Source organism: Epinephelus moara, chromosome 16 (assembly GCF_006386435.1).
Source record: "Epinephelus moara isolate mb chromosome 16, YSFRI_EMoa_1.0, whole genome shotgun sequence".
Classification (NCBI taxonomy): domain Eukaryota; kingdom Metazoa; phylum Chordata; class Actinopteri; order Perciformes; family Serranidae; genus Epinephelus; species Epinephelus moara.
The window spans coordinates 41,789,402-41,807,640 of NC_065521.1; the positions used below are offsets into that span (position 1 = coordinate 41,789,402).

The 18,239-nt window shown below is 40.9% G+C and overlaps 3 protein-coding genes across 3 annotated transcripts in view; all 3 read right to left on the reverse strand.

Annotated features, from left to right (window-relative positions):
- LOC126402358 (P2Y purinoceptor 1-like) overlaps window positions 1-937 on the reverse strand; it is a 3,603-nt gene extending 2,666 nt beyond the window's left edge. Inside the window, exon 1 of the mRNA XM_050064258.1 lies at window positions 4-937. Within this exon, the coding sequence (XP_049920215.1) occupies window positions 4-928 (925 nt within the window). The 5' untranslated portion in view covers window positions 929-937. The remainder of the gene's footprint in view (window positions 1-3) is intronic.
- A 2,550-nt stretch (window positions 938-3,487) lies between these two features.
- LOC126402359 (P2Y purinoceptor 1-like) lies at window positions 3,488-9,389 on the reverse strand. Its single transcript, XM_050064259.1, has 2 exons — window positions 9,052-9,389; window positions 3,488-4,309 (listed from the first exon to the last, which is right to left on the reverse strand). The coding sequence occupies exons 1-2, from the start codon at window positions 9,387-9,389 to the stop codon at window positions 3,640-3,642; spliced, it is 1,008 nt and encodes a 335-aa protein (XP_049920216.1). The 3' UTR covers window positions 3,488-3,639.
- A 6,802-nt stretch (window positions 9,390-16,191) lies between these two features.
- LOC126403221 (P2Y purinoceptor 1-like) lies at window positions 16,192-17,390 on the reverse strand. The gene has a single exon (XM_050065771.1). It carries the CDS (start codon window positions 17,374-17,376, stop codon window positions 16,360-16,362), a length of 1,017 nt encoding a protein of 338 aa, XP_049921728.1. The 5' UTR covers window positions 17,377-17,390; the 3' UTR covers window positions 16,192-16,359.
- Window positions 17,391-18,239: the final 849 nt, after the last annotated feature.

Below are 18,239 nucleotides of genomic sequence, written 5' to 3' on the forward strand. Positions count from 1 at the left end.
GGCTGAACCTCGGACGCGCTTGTTGGAGCAGCTGTCTGAGCTGAGCAGGAATATCTTCATTACCATGGAGGTAAACCAGAGGGTTGAGAGCACTGTTCAGACATGCAAGGCCACGACTTATCTGATGAGCGATGTAGACTCCATTGGACCATTCACGACATTTCTTCTGTTTGTACAGAACTCTTGACCAGAGGTTGAGGTTCTTGAAAAAATGATGGGGGATGTAACAAACAGAGAAGAGAAGAATCAAGATGCACAACAACTTCAGACTTCTCTGTTTCTGTACCGTTTCAGTGGCATTTGTGCGGCAGAGAACAACAATCACATGTCCATAGCAGCCCAGTGTGATGAGGAATGGGATACAAAACCCGCTGAATGTCCATCCAAGGCTGTATTTCAGATAACTCTCAACATAGGTGTTATCTGTTGTATCGAAACATTTCTCAGTGTTGTTTCCATATGTTTTGCTGTAGAACACATCCGGGAGACTTTGAGCGCTCACCAAGACCCAAACCATCGCTGAGATCCCCACAGAATGAGTCAGAGTTAATCTTCCAATCACTCTCAGTGGATGGACAACAGCCAGATACCTGTAAACACTTATACAAGTGAGGAACCCGATGCTGCCATAGAGATTCAGGTTGAAGAAGAATCTTGTTATCTTGCAGAATGCGTCTCCAAAGATCCATTTACTCTTCATAAAGTAGTACACCACCAAAAATGGGAGAGTGAGCAGGTACAAAATATCAGGAAGTCCAAGGTTGAGAACAAAAACATTGATGATTTTTAGCTTCTTCCAGTTGTGCAGCAAAGACTTCAGTCCCCATCCGTTAGCTACCAGACCAATGATGAAGACTATGATGTAAACAGGAGGCAGAAATCTGCCTGTAAAGTCAAAGCTGATACAAGGACAAGAGGATTTGTTCATTCTGTCTCCCGAAAAGCAGCAAATACTGTAAAGCTGGTATGCTGTGGTGCCAAGAGTGATTGAAGTAACTTGGGCAATTTCCTGTGAAACTTTCGTCATTCTTAGAGTCTTATCATGATTAATCAGATTATTGAAATGTGATCTCAGACAGGAAGTTGATCATATGACAAGACGACACACAGGCTGCATGTAATCATATTTTTCTCATAAGGTGTAAAATGCACCTTCATTAACTTAGAACATAGATGAGCATTTAGCAGCTGAAGAGCTAAAAATGTCACTTAAGAGTGGAACAAAGGAAGAGCAAACAGCCGGGCATTCACCAGGTAGCCAGAAACATGACTCCAAATGAATGTAAATGTTATTGTATCTAATATTAAAATATGATTTGTTATCAAATGCCCAACAGCAAATAAAGTAGCTCAAATCAGCTCCTCTTTCACAGCTGCAACAGTAAAATTCTGCTCACAGGTTTATGTAAAATAATCAAATAATATAACCGTTTGAGGCCATTTTGCATAACGGGTACTATTACTTTTGATACATGAAGTTGCTTTTGCTGATAATACTTCTGTAGTCTACTAAGGGTGTTACACATATCAGCGGGTCTCATTCATGAAATGGGAGCAGAACAAATCTGTGTGTAGTTCAAGCTCAGTCTCACTCCGAATTCACTGTAATCTGGAGCTTGAGCAGTGACTTGCAGCATCAAAAACCAACGAAAAAGCCGCCCTTTAATGTCGGCATGATACTTCGCCGGTTGCTGTTATAGTTTAATGGCGCCCAGTGGCATCAAGGGGAAACGCAGAGGGACAAGGACGAAAGTTAAGGCAGCGAAAGTCCAACTGGGGCGGGTGGGAGCGATGGTGATGGGTCCAACAAACACCGATTTTCACCCAAGAGAGCGGTGTTCGCGTCCTGCAACATTCCAAAGCCAAACTGTTCTGTTTTCTAAACCTAACCACGTGTTTTTGTTGAAGGAAAAAAACGTCAATTTGCGATGTTGTACCAACGTAGTGCCTTTATTTTGAAATAGACTGTGTGTAACGTTAAATTTCCTGTGAAAACAGAATTTTGAAAGAAGACAATGCAGGTAACAGGCAGAACTTGACACGGTTTCCCAGAACCTCAACAACCAACGCACCCAGGGTACCTTGCACGTCGTATGTGGACGTGGAAAGTCTATGACCAAACGTGGACATGTGACGAGGTTGGAGTGAGAATGTGTTGATCCAATCCAAGTTTTATGCGGCGTTCATGAATCAGGAGTAGGTTTTTAGTACCAAGGATTTTTATGTGCAAATCTACTCACAGATTTACTAACATTTAATGAATGAGACCCAGTGTTGGGAGGGTTACTTTAAAATCATATTCCACATCTGATTACTGAATACATGCCCTAAAGTGTAATTTGTAATGTTTCCATGAGAGTACTCAAACTAAGTAACGTATTCTTAACACTTTTAAAATACTTCAGAATCATCTTGCTGAGATCATGTGCCTGAGTCTTATATTTCCATGCCAAATACACATGACAGTGTCCTTACTGTGCATCTCCTCTGATATTGTTGTGTCACAGGTGCACTGCACATACTTTTTTCAAAATCAGTTCATGGGAAATGTGTGTCTCATATGAATTACGTCATGTCAACAAACGTTGCAGGCTGCCTATCAGCTGTGAGCTCGACTGGAGACGTAACCACCCGTAAGGTGGGCAAGTACTTGCTGTCTTCCTGGGTTTGTATTCTAGAAACAGAGAACATGTTTTATACTGTGATATTAATCAGAATTATATTTCATATAGCCAACAGAAAAGCTGTTATTAGTGATGGCCATTTACTAGAAACTTCCAGCTTCCTTGTGATCTCCCTCCAGCCAACTGCCAGCTTATTTATGTTTTTGCAGTTAAATGAGGAAGTGTTGTGCAGATAATTCCTCATTTCAAACTTCATGAATCAGCTGTTTCTCATCCACTGTGGAGTTTTCAAAGTGAGCCACAGGAATTAAAAGAAACGGGGCGTCTGACAAAAGTTCAGCTCTAAAGGCAGCGCTGTGTTGCTCTCTGTCAGTTACAACATTAAAGTCAGGGGTGCAGCTACGCAGCAGCAAAGTCTGGGCTCTGTGCATGAACAGTGTCTGTGGACTCCCTGCCCTGTGTCTCTTGATCCATGTCTCGCATGCAAATTTTTATTTCAAAGTCAGTTCGCTGTCTTACTTTCTTTTCTTTTTTAGAACCCTGACTTCCCTTTCTTGAGGCAGACTTGCCAGTGTGTGTTGGTGCTCAGGCTGCATAAGCTGTCACTCACTCGGCTCTAGCTGTGTTTAGAGGCAGTTAGAGATGGTTTAGTCTATTCCTGCTCCTTACATGTCATTCAATGTAACATTCGATGCAATGTTAAAAAAGGTGGATAAATGTTAAATCTGGAAACCCTATTTGAAACTGAAATAAAATCAATCCCTGGGGATGATCTACGCTTAAGTGATAAACACAAGAATCCCGTAACATCTGAATTCACAGAGACCACACAGCATTAAAAACTCCCAATAATTAACTTGAAGTCAGATGATACAAAATTTCCTTTACTCAACAGACCATGAAAGAAATAAAACACACTCACACAGATCAATTAACACAAATAATACGAATACACAGAAACAACACATAATTCCTCCTTCGAACTGTATGGAACAAATAGAAATGTATGTTACTGTTAAACATGTTTGTCTTGTGTTAAACCTCCATCTGCAATTTGTGCCATGGGCACACTGCTGGAGTTTGATGGAGCTGAATGGCTGAACCTCGGACGCGCTTGTTGGAGCAGCTGTCTGAGCTGAGCAGGAATATCTTCATTACCATGGAGGTAAACCAGAGGGTTGAGAGCACTGTTCAGACATGCAAGGCCACGACTTATCTGATGAGCGATGTAGACTCCATTGGACCATTCACGACATTTCTTCTGTTTGTACAGAACTCTTGACCAGAGGTTGAGGTTCTTGAAAAAATGATGGGGGATGTAACAAACAGAGAAGAGAAGAATCAAGATGCACAACAACTTCAGACTTCTCTGTTTCTGTACCGTTTCAGTGGCATTTGTGCGGCAGAGAACAACAATCACATGTCCATAGCAGCCCAGTGTGATGAGGAATGGGATACAAAACCCGCTGAATGTCCATCCAAGGCTGTATTTCAGATAACTCTCAACATAGGTGTTATCTGTTGTATCGAAACATTTCTCAGTGTTGTTTCCATATGTTTTGCTGTAGAACACATCCGGGAGACTTTGAGCGCTCACCAAGACCCAAACCATCGCTGAGATCCCCACAGAATGAGTCAGAGTTAATCTTCCAATCACTCTCAGTGGATGGACAACAGCCAGATACCTGTAAACACTTATACAAGTGAGGAACCCGATGCTGCCATAGAGATTCAGGTTGAAGAAGAATCTTGTTATCTTGCAGAATGCGTCTCCAAAGATCCATTTACTCTTCATAAAGTAGTACACCACCAAAAATGGGAGAGTGAGCAGGTACAAAATATCAGCAAGTCCAAGGTTGAGAACGAAAACATTGATGATTTTTAGCTTCTTCCAGTTGTGCAGCAAAGACTTCAGTCCCCATCCGTTAGCTACCAGACCAATGATGAAGACTATGATGTAAACAGGAGGCAGAAATCTGCCTGTAAAGTCAAAGCTGATAGGAGGACAAGAGGATTTGTTCATTCTGTCTCCCGAAAAACAGCAAGAATGCAGTGTTTGCCAAGAGTGGTTCAAGTAACTTGGGCAATTTCCTGTGAAACTTTCTTCATTCTTAGAGTCTTATCATGGTTCATGGTTAAACAGAAAATTGAAATGAAATCTCAAAAGGGAAGCTGATCATATGATAAAATGACACACGGGCTGCATGTAATCATATTTTTCTAATGAGGTGCAAAACGCCCCTTCATTAACTTCATCAACCACTGTTGATTCAGGGAAAACTGACTGAGCATTAGACTCTTTTACTGCAGTGACCTGAGTTCACATTCAATGGGCTGGAAGGATACAAACATATAATCACAATAAAGTGATGTAAAAATGTCAATAAAAAATGAACAAGTAGCAGGAATGTCTATCACGAGTTATAAACAGCAATAAAAAAAACAGATGAAAAAGTTGAATAATTAATAATGAAGTCTGCCATAAAGGACGGATACATAACAACAATACAAACAGTAATATGTAGGAAATCATGTCTGTCACTTAACCAAAGCAGCAACACTGTGAAACAACCAGATCATCTAGCACACACTTTAAAGATCTACCAACAAATACCTCGCTAATTTAAATACCTCTTGCAACTTGCTCCATTTATTTGGGGTGAAAAACTAAAAGCTAATTCACCGAACTCTAAACTGATCCGAGGAGTTTCAAGGGATACAACTTCCTGTGAGCACGTGTGATGAGAGATTGAGTTCATTTAAAAAAAAAAAAGTGAGGTAAAAGGGGGTAGCTTTCTACGGAGGCGCATTGCATTCATTGAATTAAAAAAAAAAGAAATCGACACATTATGACGTAATTACGAGATCTTATCTAGTAATTATTACATAAGATCTCATAATTACGTCATCAGGCTCTCATAATTACCAGATAAGATTTCATAATAACGAGATCCTGATGTCGTACTACAATAAGGGCTTTCACTGATATTGTAATAACGTTAATGTTAGTTGATCTGTGAAGTGAGTCCACCGAGAAAAACAAGGATGGTACTTCCAGTCAACGTTTTTTTCAGAATAAAAGCATTATATCTGTAGACTACAGAGGCGCATTGAGATAAGTCGTAATTACGAGATAAGATCTTGTAATTATGACATCAGGATCTCGTAATTATGAGATCTTATGTTGTAATTATGAGAAAAGATCTCGTAATTTCAAGATCCTGATGTCGTACTACAATAAGGCATTTTGCTGATACCGTAATATCGTTAACGTTAGCTGATTTGTAAAGTGAGTCCACTGCGAAACACAAGGAGAGTACTTCCGGTCAATGTTTTTCAGAATAAAAGCATTACATCTGGAGACTACTGAAGTGCATTGAGATAAGATCTCGTAATTATGACATCAGGATCTCGTAATTACCAGATAAGATCTCGAATTATGACACCAGATCTCCTAATTATGAGATCTTATATCGTAATTCCAACATAAGATCACGTAATTGCGAGATAATGTGTCATTTTTTTCATTTATTCAGTGATTGCAATGCGCCTCCGTAGCTTTCCAAGCATTGCGTATAAACAAAAATGAGAAAACGTTTTTCTCTTGTATCACAATCCTTCATGCTGATACAGCTCACAGTGGTGAGTTCTGAAACCATCCCCAGTAATAAAATGGAGAGAACTGGGGACGACTGAAAGCTTGTCATCTAGTCAGATGCCAAGATATTTGTAATCTGTGACACCTTCAATGTGGGCACCATTCACCAAACGAATGGAGAAGGTGTCAAGCCCACACTTCCTTAACCTTGTGAATAGCATGACTTTAGATCTAGGTTAATTTAAAATCAGTCAAAGATTTTTAAGGATTTCTGCACACTGTCAAATGCACACTGAAGGTTTGATACAGCTTCCTCTATCGATGGTGCACAAGCATAAAGAACTGTGTCATCTGCATAAAAATGTGCTTTGCAGTTTTCTACAGAGGCACAGATATCATTTATATACAAAGTCAACAACAGTGGACCTAAAATTGAATCTTGTGGGCAGGGCAAGAATTTCACAATTTAGCCTTGTGCCCTTGAAAAAAATATCTGCCCTACGGCCACAGTGGCCTTGATGCCCCGCCCGCACTGCCCCAGATGATTTTGTGGTTTTCTCCTCTGTCTCTTTCCTGTCAACACGGCTTTGACACCTGCGTCTTTTGAGAAAAAAAATGCATCGTTTGATGACAATCTGGATTCTTATTGGGCAACATCAAATGAGACGATGCGTACATCACCAATGGTGGGTTTGATTTGAGCCTGGCATGAACCGCTCGGACGGGCTACAACGACAGTTTGACACCAATCTATCCAATCTACCAACCAGGAGACTTCATCAAACGCCCGGGCAGGGGTCGGTACCGAGACCCGGTATTAACCTGTCTGACCTGCAGACAGTGAATATCCTCAGTAGAGAATGTTTTTTCTGTATGGTAAAGGTGGTGCACCACTCTCCATTCAAATAAATTTCAGATCGACTGACTGACGTGATGTGCATTGTTTTTTTTTAGGAAATATGACTCATGATATGCAGTAGTCGCTACTAGAATTGATTTCAACTTTTGTTTTTTTGTAAGGAAAAAAAAACCCAATAATTGAAATATAGAATCGCAATACTTTAAAATTTGACTTGTACAATCGCAATTATTCAGAATCGCAATATAAATCGAATCGGGACAAAAGCTTATCATCCCAGCCCTAGTTATTTATATCTCTTGAGTGTCTTTTAAAGGCACATAGTACCTGATAGTAGTTAGACATACAGAACCAGACACATGAAACTGCCGTTATTCTTTTATGGTCTTCCTGTGCATCTCTTTGACTGTGTGCAGCCGATAAAGGCGTGTTGCGTTCAGTGAAGCTCATACAATTTGCATCCTGTCTATATTTACTAGGGGTGTAACGATACATCGATCCACATCGATACATCGTTTCATTGATTAATGATCCGATTATATCGATGCAAAATGAAAACATCGATCCATATCGTCATCTTAAAGATACACATTTATTTTGAAATTCACATAGCACGTCTGTGTCACCATTTCTGGGCAAGCACGCCTCCGCTCAAACAACAAACAGAGCTCAGAAATAAAATGGTCAAATCATATTCTAGTTGTTTTTGTGAATTGATGTAAATGATTGTGTTAGATGGGCATATGATATCGCGTCATATCGATCGCAGGCTCCTGAATCGAATCGAATCAAAATTGTATCGTGACAGACTTTGTGATATCGGCAAACATCGTATCGTCATCCAAACAAATCGATATAATATCGTATCGTGATGAAGCTGGTGATTTACACCCCTAATATTTACACTTTTGTTCGTCAACTTCCTGTTTCACTGCAAAGAAATCAAGCATAGCACTGAGCCTCCCGACCACAATCGCAACACATGGTCCTGTTCTCTCAGCAGAACTTTCTGAACAATGAACAATGACAATTTTCACAGTAGTTCAAGTGAATTTAATCTTTTTTAACTGAGCTTTTTTTGAGTGTGTTAACAGCAATATGATCACCACATACATCAAAACCTTGACACGGCACAATTAATGAGTTAAAGCTGCAGATAATGCAGTACAGTTACTCATTTCAGACAATTCACACCAACTTGACTAGGGGTGATGGGCAGCTGCATGACAGCTTGATGAGGTTGCTGGAGTAGTCGTCTGAGCTGAGCAGGGATATCTTCATTTCCTACTGTTCAACATGTTTGTCTTGTGTTAACGTCCTCTGTGATTTGTGCAACGGGTGCATTACCAGAGTTTGTTGGAGATGGACGTCTGAACATCGGACAAGCTTGTTGGAGCAGCTGTCTGAGCTGAGCAGGAATATTCTCATTTCCATGGAGGTAAACCAGAGGGTTGAGAGCACTGTTCAGACACACAAGGCCGCGGCTTATTTGACGAGCAATGTAGACTCCATTGGACCATTTAGCACATATCTTCTGGTTGGACAGAACTCTTGACCAGAGGTTGAGGTTCTTGAAAACATGATAAGGGATGTAACAAACAGAGAAGAGAAGAATCAACATGCACAACAACTTCAGACTTCTCTGTTTCTGTACCTTGTGAGTGGTATTTGTGCGGCAGAGAAAAACAATCACATGTCCATAGCAGCCCAGGGTGATGAGGAATGGGATACCAAACCCAGTGAGTGTCCATCCAAGGGTATATTTCAGGTAACTCTCAACATAGATGTTATCTGTTGTATCGAAACATTTCTCAGTGTTGTTTCCATATGGCTTGCTGTATCTTTTGATGTAGAACATGTCTGGAAGGCTTTGAACACTCACCAACAGCCAAACCATGACTGAGATGATCATAGAGTGGGTGACCGTTATTCTTCCCATCACTCTCGTTGGATGGACAACAGCCAGATACCTGTACACACTTATACAAGTGAGGAACCCGATGCTGCCATAGAGATTCAGGTTGAAGCAGAATCTTGTGATCTTGCAGAATGTGTCTCCAAAGATCCATTTACTCTTCATAAAGTAGTACACCACCAAAAATGGGACTGTGAGCAGGTACAAAATATCAGCAAGTCCAAGGTTGAGAACAAAAACATTGATGATTTTTAGCTTCTTCCAGTTGTGCAGCAAAGACTTCAGTCCCCATCCGTTAGCTACCAGACCAATGATGAAGACTATGATGTAAACAGGAGGCAGAAATCTGCCTGTAAAGTCAAAGCTGATACGAGGACAAGAGGATTTGTTCATTCTGTCTCCTGAAAAACAGCAAATACTATAAAGCAAGAATGCAGTGTTTGCCAAGAGTGGTTGAAGTAACTTGGGCAATTTCCTGTGAAACTTTAGTCATTCTTAGAGTCTTATCATGGTTCATGGTTAAACAAGAGATTAAAACGAAATCTCAAATCGGAAGTTGATCATATGATAAAATGACACACGGGCTGCATGTAATCATATTTTTTTAATGAGGTGCAAAACGCCCCTTCAGTAACTTCATCAACCACTGTTGATTCAGGGAAAACTGACTGAGCATTAGACTCTTTTACTGCAATGACCTGAGTTCACATTCAATGGGCTGGAAGGATACAAACATATAATCACAATAAAGTGATGTAAAAATGTCAATAAAAAATGAACAAGTAGCAGGAATGTCTATCACGAGTTATAAACAGCAATAAAAAAACAGATGAAAAAGCTAAACAATTAATAATGAAGTCTGCCATAAAGGACGGATACATAACAACAATACAAACAGTAATATGTAGGAAATCATGTCTGTCAATCAACCAAAGCAGCAACACTGTGAAACAACCAGATCATCTAGCACACACTTTAAAGATCTACCAACAAATACCTCGCTAATTTAAATACCTCTTGCAACTTGCTCCATTTATTTGGGGCGAAAAACTAAAAGCTAATTCACTGAGCTCTAAACTGATCCGAGGAGTTTCAAGGGATACAACTTCCTGTGAGCACGTGTGATGAGAGATTGAGTTGATTAAAAAACAAAAAGTGAGGTTAAAGGGGTAGCTTTCTACGGAGGCGCATTGCATTCACTGAACAATAATAATAATAAAAAAAGAAATCGACACATTATGTCGTAATTACGAGATCTTATCTAGTAATTATTACATAAGATCTCATAATTACGTCATCAGGCTCTCATAATTACCAGATAAGATTTCATAATAACGAGATCCTGATGTCGCACTACAATAAGGGCTTTCACTGATATCGTAATAACGTTAATGTTAGTTGATCTGTGAAGTGAGTCCACCGAGAAAAAGAAGGGCGGTACTTCCGGTCAATGTTTTTTTTTTTTTTTTTTCAGAATAAAAGCATTATATCTGTAGACTACAGAGGCGCATTGAGATAAGTCGTAATTACGAGATAAGGTACACTACAATAAGGTATTTCGCTGATACCATAATATCGTTAACGTTAGCTGATTTGTAAAGTGAGTCCACTGCGAAACACAAGGAGAGTACTTCCGGTCAATGTTTTTCAGAATAAAAGCATTATATCTGGAGACTACTGAAGTGCATTGAGATAAGATCTCATAATTATGACACCAGATCTCCTAATTATGAGATCTTATATCGTAATTCCAACATAAGATCACGTAATTGCGAGATAATGTCATTTTTTTCATTTATTCAGTGATTGCAATGCGCTTCCGTAGCTTTCCAAGCATTGCGTATAAACAAAAATGAGAAAATGTTTTTCTCTTGTATCACAATCCTTCATGCTGATACAGCTCACAGTGGTGAGTTCTAAAATCATCCCCAGTAATAAAATGGAGAGAACTATGGACGACTGAAAGCTTGTCATCTAGTCAGATGCCAAGATATTTGTAATCTGTGACACCTTCAATGTGGGCACCATTCACCAAACGAATGGAGAAGGTGTCAAGCCCACACTTCCTTAACCTTGTGAATAGCATGACTTTAGATCTAGGTTAATTTAAAATCAGTCAAAGATTTTTAAGGATTTCTGCACACTGTCAAATGCACACTGAAGGTTTGATACAGCTTCCTCTATCGATGGTGCACAAGCATAAAGAACTGTGTCATCTGCATAAAAATGTGCTTTGCAGTTTTCTACAGAGGCACAGATATCATTTATATACAAAGTCAACAACAGTGGACCTAAAATTGAACCTTGTGGCCAAGGCAGGAATTTCACAATTTAGCCTTGTGCCCTTGAAAAAAATATCTGCCCTAAGGCAATATTATCATCTGTCAATAAAATCATCTGGGGCAGTGCGGGCGGGGCATCAAGGCCACTGTGCCTTGATGCCCCGCCCGCACTGCCCCAGATGATTTTGTGGTTTTCTCCTCTGCCTCTTTCCTGTCAACACGGCTTTGACACCTGCGTCTTTTGAGAAAAAAAATGCATCTTTTGATGACATTCTGGATTCTTATTGGGCAACATCAAATGAGACGATGCGTACATCACCAGTGGTGGGTTTGATTCGAGCCTGGCATGAACCGCTCAGACGGGCAACAATGACAGTTTGACACCAATCTATCCAATCTTCCAACTAGGAGACTTCATCAAACGCTCTGGCAGGGGTCGGTACCGAGACCCGGTATTAACCTGTCTGACCTGCAGACAGTGAATATCCTCAGTAGAGGAGGGGCAGAGAGCAGGATGAATGACTGATACTGATGTTTGTCTTCATGCTCAGATAACGTGACTTTCTTCACTCAGTATTGTGATGTCAGGAGGAATATTTATATTCCAGTGAGATATTATTGGGTTTTAAATAGTGACTCTGTTGTTGTAAACATGACTGTTGCTGCCATGGACTGTATTAAACTATATATCCTGTGTAACTGACCTATCAGGAAAACGTCAGAAGGTGAGGTGTGTGCATGTGTGTGTGTGTGTGTGGAGGAGAGAGGGAGATGCTGGTAGAGAGATAGTGTGTGTTGTTAGATACTGTTAATGTCACTTCTTATGCTTCTGTGCTTTGACAGCTCTTTTTTAGTCTGTTTCTGCATTATGTTGAGGAGGGTCAAGCCTGTATATACAGTATATAAATATATATATGTATGCCCAAAAAAAAAAAAAAGTGGATCAGTTGCTTGCTGCTAAAAATGTGGCCCATCAACATTATCTGGTTTTGAAATGCGGCCCAGTTGAAATAGTAATTGAAAAGCCCTGCTGTAGTTTGTTTGTTTGTTAGCTATCTAACAACACATCAAAAATAATTGTAAGCCAGTCTTGTTCAGTGAATCTGTTTATCATGTACACTCAAAAAATATTTAAGATTGTTTGCTTATAAATACATGAACCTGGTTGTTCTATATTTAAAACACATTGGGTTTATTAGTGCTATTAAATAAATCACATTATTACTTATTATACTCATTATTATTACTTGAGCTTGTTTTATTTATTCATTTCACAGATAGTTATACATCCTTAGTCGTTAAATTAAATTCATTATGGACGTGGACTTAAAATCATTGTTTTATTTTATGGCCTTGCTGCCCTGGCTTTTGGCCTTTGTGCCCTCAAAAAATTGACAGCACGAAAGGCCAAGTGGCCTTGCCCCTAAAATGACGAAATTCCAGTCCTGCTTGTGGCACACCATTATTTAATCTTAAAGACTCTGAATTCACTCCTGCAGCATTTATACACTGGGTTCTATTAGAGAGGTAATTCTGACACCATTTCAAGGATGCTTCATCAAAACCCAGCAAGGCCAATTTATCCAGAAGCAGTATGTGATCAACAGAATCAAAAGCCTTTGACAAGTCTATAAATAAGGCTGCACAGTGTCTCCTACGATCTAGAGCTGAAACTCTATCATTTACAACCACAGTTGCTGCTGTAATCGTGCTATGACCAGATCTGAACCCAGACTGACAAACAGGGACTTAAAATAGCATTTGCGGGTGAAAAGTACAGAGCTCTTCATTTACAAAAGAAACTAACACTTTAGCTGGGTGTGATAGTTTGGAGATAGGCCTATAGCTATTCAATTAGCTCAAAGCACATCTGTATCTGAGTACGGCTTCACAGCGATGCCACAGTAGCAGAACTGTAGACTAAATGTCTTGTCACAGTACGTTCGGTATCTTATCTTAACTTGTTGTCCAGAACTGTTTTCCCCAACCCATCCTTAATCGTATAAAAACCATTTCCACACAGTAGAATCACCTAAACGAGGGTTTTTGCACAACCATGCTGACATAGTTATTTATAGGGGTGGGGGGGAAAAAAATCTATTTTTAAATTAATCACGTTTTTTTCTCGGACATTCTAAATATCGATTCTCTCCCCAGAATCGATATTTTTCTATTTATTTTTTATGCGACGGCAACATTTATTTATTTAGTTGTTTTTTTTTAAATAGAATCTAAAATCAGTATAATGCTGTCAAAGAAAGTGCTAATTCCTTTGTTCCACTGTGCTTTGATATAGCAACAGGAAGAAGAGAGGCCGCACCAGGAGGATTCTGATGATCGTGCCCCTGCACCAGATGTGGTACCTGAGAAGACTGCAGGAGACAGAGATCCCCAGGGCTCCCCTCCTGCTAAAAGAAGAGAGTCCTGTGCACTGGCTGAACTGCTTGGCAGCACTTTTATGCTGTGTTCCCACCAAACGCGAATTCGCAAATTCGCGCGTCAAGATTACATACAAAGTCAATGCAAAGACGCAATTAGACGCGAAATCGCGCCGGGCGGCGCGATGGACGCGTCTAGTGCAACGCGATAGAGGCGTCTAGCGCGGCGCGATAGACGCGAAATTCACGTCCAACGCCTCATCGCTCGAGTTGAAAATATTGAACTTTTGAGGCGAATTCGCGTGACGCTGTGCCGCGAAAGCCAATCAGCGTTGAGATTCTCCCGACGTCACTGGCGTGCGTCCAGTTGTTGACACAGCAATAAACTGCTACTCACCGGAGACAGATGGACAGACGCTCCGCAGCTGAAATGGACCGCTTGTAGTTGGTGTCCTGCCGGGAGATCCTGACGCCAACCCTCGCCAACAGGTCCTCAAACTGGGCCCCAGTCAGCCTGAAGTACCGATGAAAGCGGCTATCATCCAGACGGAGTTCCTGGAGGAGGTGGTGAAACTCACCGAGCTGGATGCGCTTCTGCATGATAGGGTGAACCCAAAAACGACGGCATTTGGCCCTCCGACGCATTTGGGACTTCCAGAGCAGGTACAAAGCAGCGATGGTGGTTATCTCAGCCATGGTCGTCAGTGGCTACCCGGAGCTATATGATACTACATGTCTACTCTACAGAGACCGCAACAAAAAGGAGCAGGCTTGGGTGAAAGTCGCCGAGGAGACTGGTCTACTTGGTAAGTTCTGTAAATATGTGTCTTTAATTAGTTTGCAGAATGGTTGTACTATGAACGTTAGCACTAGCTTAGCTCCAGTTAGCACAGCCGGCTTCCCCGCTACTCGCGCGAATGACGCGATAACGCAAATTAACAAAATGGTCAGGCGTCCAAACTCGGGCGTTACGGGCGGCGCGTTACGAGCGATTAAATCGCGTTCATCGCATTTGGTGGGAACACAGCATTAGAGATGCCAGTCAGACACCAGCACCACCAGAGAAGTCCGCTTTTGATATTGCCGAGAAGGAGGTGAATGATTACAACACAGCTGCTCCTTTGCCACTGTCTGAAAATCCATTAGGCTGGTGGAAAAAGCATCACTGTGAGTACCCTCTCCTGGCAAAGTTAGCAAAGCGGTACTTGTGTGTACCAGGGACAAGCGTCTCTGCTGAACGTGTGTTCTCTACAGCGGGGGACATTGTCACTGCTCAACGGAGCAGCCTAACAACAGAGCATGTTGAGCAGCTCTTGTTTCCGCAACAAAAACCTTGACACTCCCAAGCACTAGTTTCATGAACAGGATGATGAACAGTAGCTGTTGTCACTACTTAAAAAGCACTGTTGGCTATCAGTAGAGCAGCCTAACAACAGAGCATGTTCACCAGCTCTTGTTTCTGAGAACCTTGACACTTCACAGCACTGAAAAGTAGCTGTTGTCAGTTTACTTGTACTGTTTTGTTCACTAATGTTTCATCTGCAGTCCAGCCTTTTGAAAAAACAGTTCAATTTCATTTGCACATTCTCTTCTCAGAGGTACCAAGCATTTAATTTTATCATTTTCTTACAGCACTAGCCCAGTGAGCATGGGAAGGAACAGCTAAATATAGGCTACTTACTTTAAGTATATATTGTTGAATTGATTGTTGAAGTTCATGCTCATGTATATTTATGTATTTATGGCCCATATTTGTGCTGGGTGGAGATTTCAGTTACTTTTTGACTGATTTTTTATTTATGGTACTAGTTTAATGAACAGACGCAGCTAAACGTAGCAGTTTACCTAAAGATGGGGGTGGATAAGGAGAATGTTTTTTCTGTACGGTAAAGGTGGTGCACCACTCTCCATTCAGATCGACTGACTGACGTGATGTGCATTGTTTTGTTTTTTTTAGGAAATATGACTCATGATATGCAGTAGTCGCTACTAGAATTGATTTCAACTTTTGTTTTTTTGTAAGGAAATAAAAAATCCCAATAACTGAAATATCGAATCACAATACTTTAAAAATCAAATCGCAATACTTGTAAAATCTCAATTATTCAGAATCGCAATATAAATCAAATCGGGACAAAAGCATATCATCCCAGCCCTAGTTATTTGTATCTCTTGTGTGTCTTTTAAAGGCACATAGTGCCTGATAGTAGTTAGACATACAGAACCAGACACATGAAACTGCCGTTATTCTTTTATGGGCTTCCTGTGCATCTCTTTGACTGTGTGCAGCCGATAAAGGTGTGTTGCATTCAGTGAAGCTCATACAATTTGCATCCTGACTATATTTACACCTTTGTTCCGTCAACTTCCTGTTTCACTGCAAAGAAATCAAGCATAGCACTGAGCCTCCCGACCACAATTGCAACACATGGTCCTGTTCTCTCTGCAGAACTTTCTGAACAATGAACAATGACAATTTTCACAGTAGTTCAAGTCAATTTAATCTTCAAATCATCAAAACCTTGACACGGCACAATTAATGAGTTAAAGCTGCAGATAATGCAGTACAATTGTTTAATTTCAATCGCATTTCAGACAATTCACACCAACTTGACTAGGGGTGATGGGCAGCCGCATGACAGCTTGACGAGGTTGCTGGAGTAGTCGTCTGAGCTGAGCAGGGATATCTTCATTTCCTACTGTTCAACATGTTTGTCTTGTGTTAACGTCCTCTGTGATTTGTGCAACGGGTGCATTACCAGAGTTTGTTGGAGATGGATGTCTGAACATCGGACAAGCTTGTTGGAGCATCTGTCTGAGCTGAGCAGGAATATTCTCATTACCATGGAGGTAAACCAGAGGGTTGAGAGCACTGTTCAGACACACAAGGCCGCGGCTTATCTGACGAGCAATGTAGACTCCATTGGACCATTCAGCACATATCTTCTGGTTGTACAGAACTCTTGACCAGAGGTTGAGGTTCTTGAAAACATGATAAGGGATGTAACAAACAGAGAAGAGAAGAATCAAGATGCACAACAACTTCAAGCATCTCTGTTTCAGTACCTTGTCAGTGGTATTTGTGCAGCAGAGAACAACAATCACATGTCCATAGCAGCCCAGGGTGATGAGGAATGGGATACAAAACCCAGTGAATGTCCATCCAAGGGTATATTTCAGGTAACTCTCAACATAGATGTTATCCGTTGTATCGAAACATTTCTCAGTGTTGTTTCCATATGGCTTGCTGTATCTTTTGATGTAGAACATGTCTGGAAGGCTTTGAACACTCACCAACAGCCAAACCATGACTGAGATGATCACAGAGTGGGTGACAGTTATTCTTCCCATCACTCTCATTGGATGGACAATGGCCAGGTACCTGTACACACTTATACAAGTGAGGAACCCGATGCTGCCATATAGATTCAGGTTGAAGCAGAATCTTGTGATCTTGCAGAATGTGTCTCCAAAGATCCATTTACTCTTCATAAAGTAGTACACCACCAAAAATGGGACTGTGAGCAGGTACAAAATATCAGCAAGTCCAAGGTTGAGAACAAAAACATTGATGTTACCCAGTTTCTTCCATTTCTGTAGCAAAGACTTCAGTCCCCATCCGTTAGCTACCAGACCAACGATGAAGACTATGATGTAAACAGGAGGCAGAAATCTGCCTGTAAAGTCAAAGCTGACACGAGGACAAGTTGTTTTATTCATTGTCTTCCGGACAGCAGTTGGTACAGTTCCTTCTCTCAGTGAGTGTGAGATACAACAGAAAAGAATGCCACCACGGGAGGTTCAGAGAACACTTCCTGTGTTGTAGCACAGCCTCTATGTACCCCATTTGAGGTGCTGCACCAGTCAAAAGTGAATTCATGCTGAGTTCAAGTACAGCTCAGACTACAGTCTGCATTTGGTTATGTGAGGCCTCACAGTAGAGGTTTGCCTAATCCTGTGGTTACTGACTTTCTCTTGCAGCAGCTCAACAGCGAGCTGATGGTATCAACTGATAATATATGTGCTACTACTATTACAGGAACTGTTTCATATAATCCTCTTGTATTGTATAGTACTGTAAAGTTGACAAGACAGAAGAGATTGTGTTTGACCCAAAGGCATTCGGTGACCACACGGCAGTGGTCATCCACAACCAATCCATCACACAGGTCTCATATAAATATCTCAGTGTCTTTGTTGACGACATGCTAACCTGGAACACACATGTTGACAACCTGTGTAGCAGATTACGACAACGGATGCATTTCTTATGTCATCTGAGCCTCCATGGTGTTGATCAAAAATTTCTGATAATTTTTTGATCAGGCAGTCTTACAGAGCCTGATCAGGTACAGAATCACAGCTTGGTTCGGTAACCTCTTTGTGCAGTTGAAAAACAAACAATTGATCCACACCATGTGGAAAATAATAGGTGTCAACGAGCACATTTCCATACAGACTATTTTTGAACAGGTGACTCTCAGTCAAGACAATAAGATCACCAATGACGCCTCGCATGTTCTGCATTCAGAGTACGTGCTGCTGCTCTCTGGTAGGATTTAGAGTGCCTCGTTGCAGCCTGA

Bases quoted from the DNA above. Each gene is read 5' to 3' on its own strand.
- LOC126403221 (XM_050065771.1), bottom strand. From the start codon at position 17,376: ATGAATAAAACAACTTGTCCTCGTGTCAGCTTTGACTTTACAGGCAGA.
- LOC126402359 (XM_050064259.1), bottom strand. From the start codon at position 9,389: ATGAACAAATCCTCTTGTCCTCGTATCAGCTTTGACTTTACAGGCAGA. The intron at 4,310-9,051 runs GTATCTGGCTGT...AAGTGTTTACAG, and splicing joins ACTTGTATAAGTGTGTACAG to GTATCTGGCTGTTGTCCATC.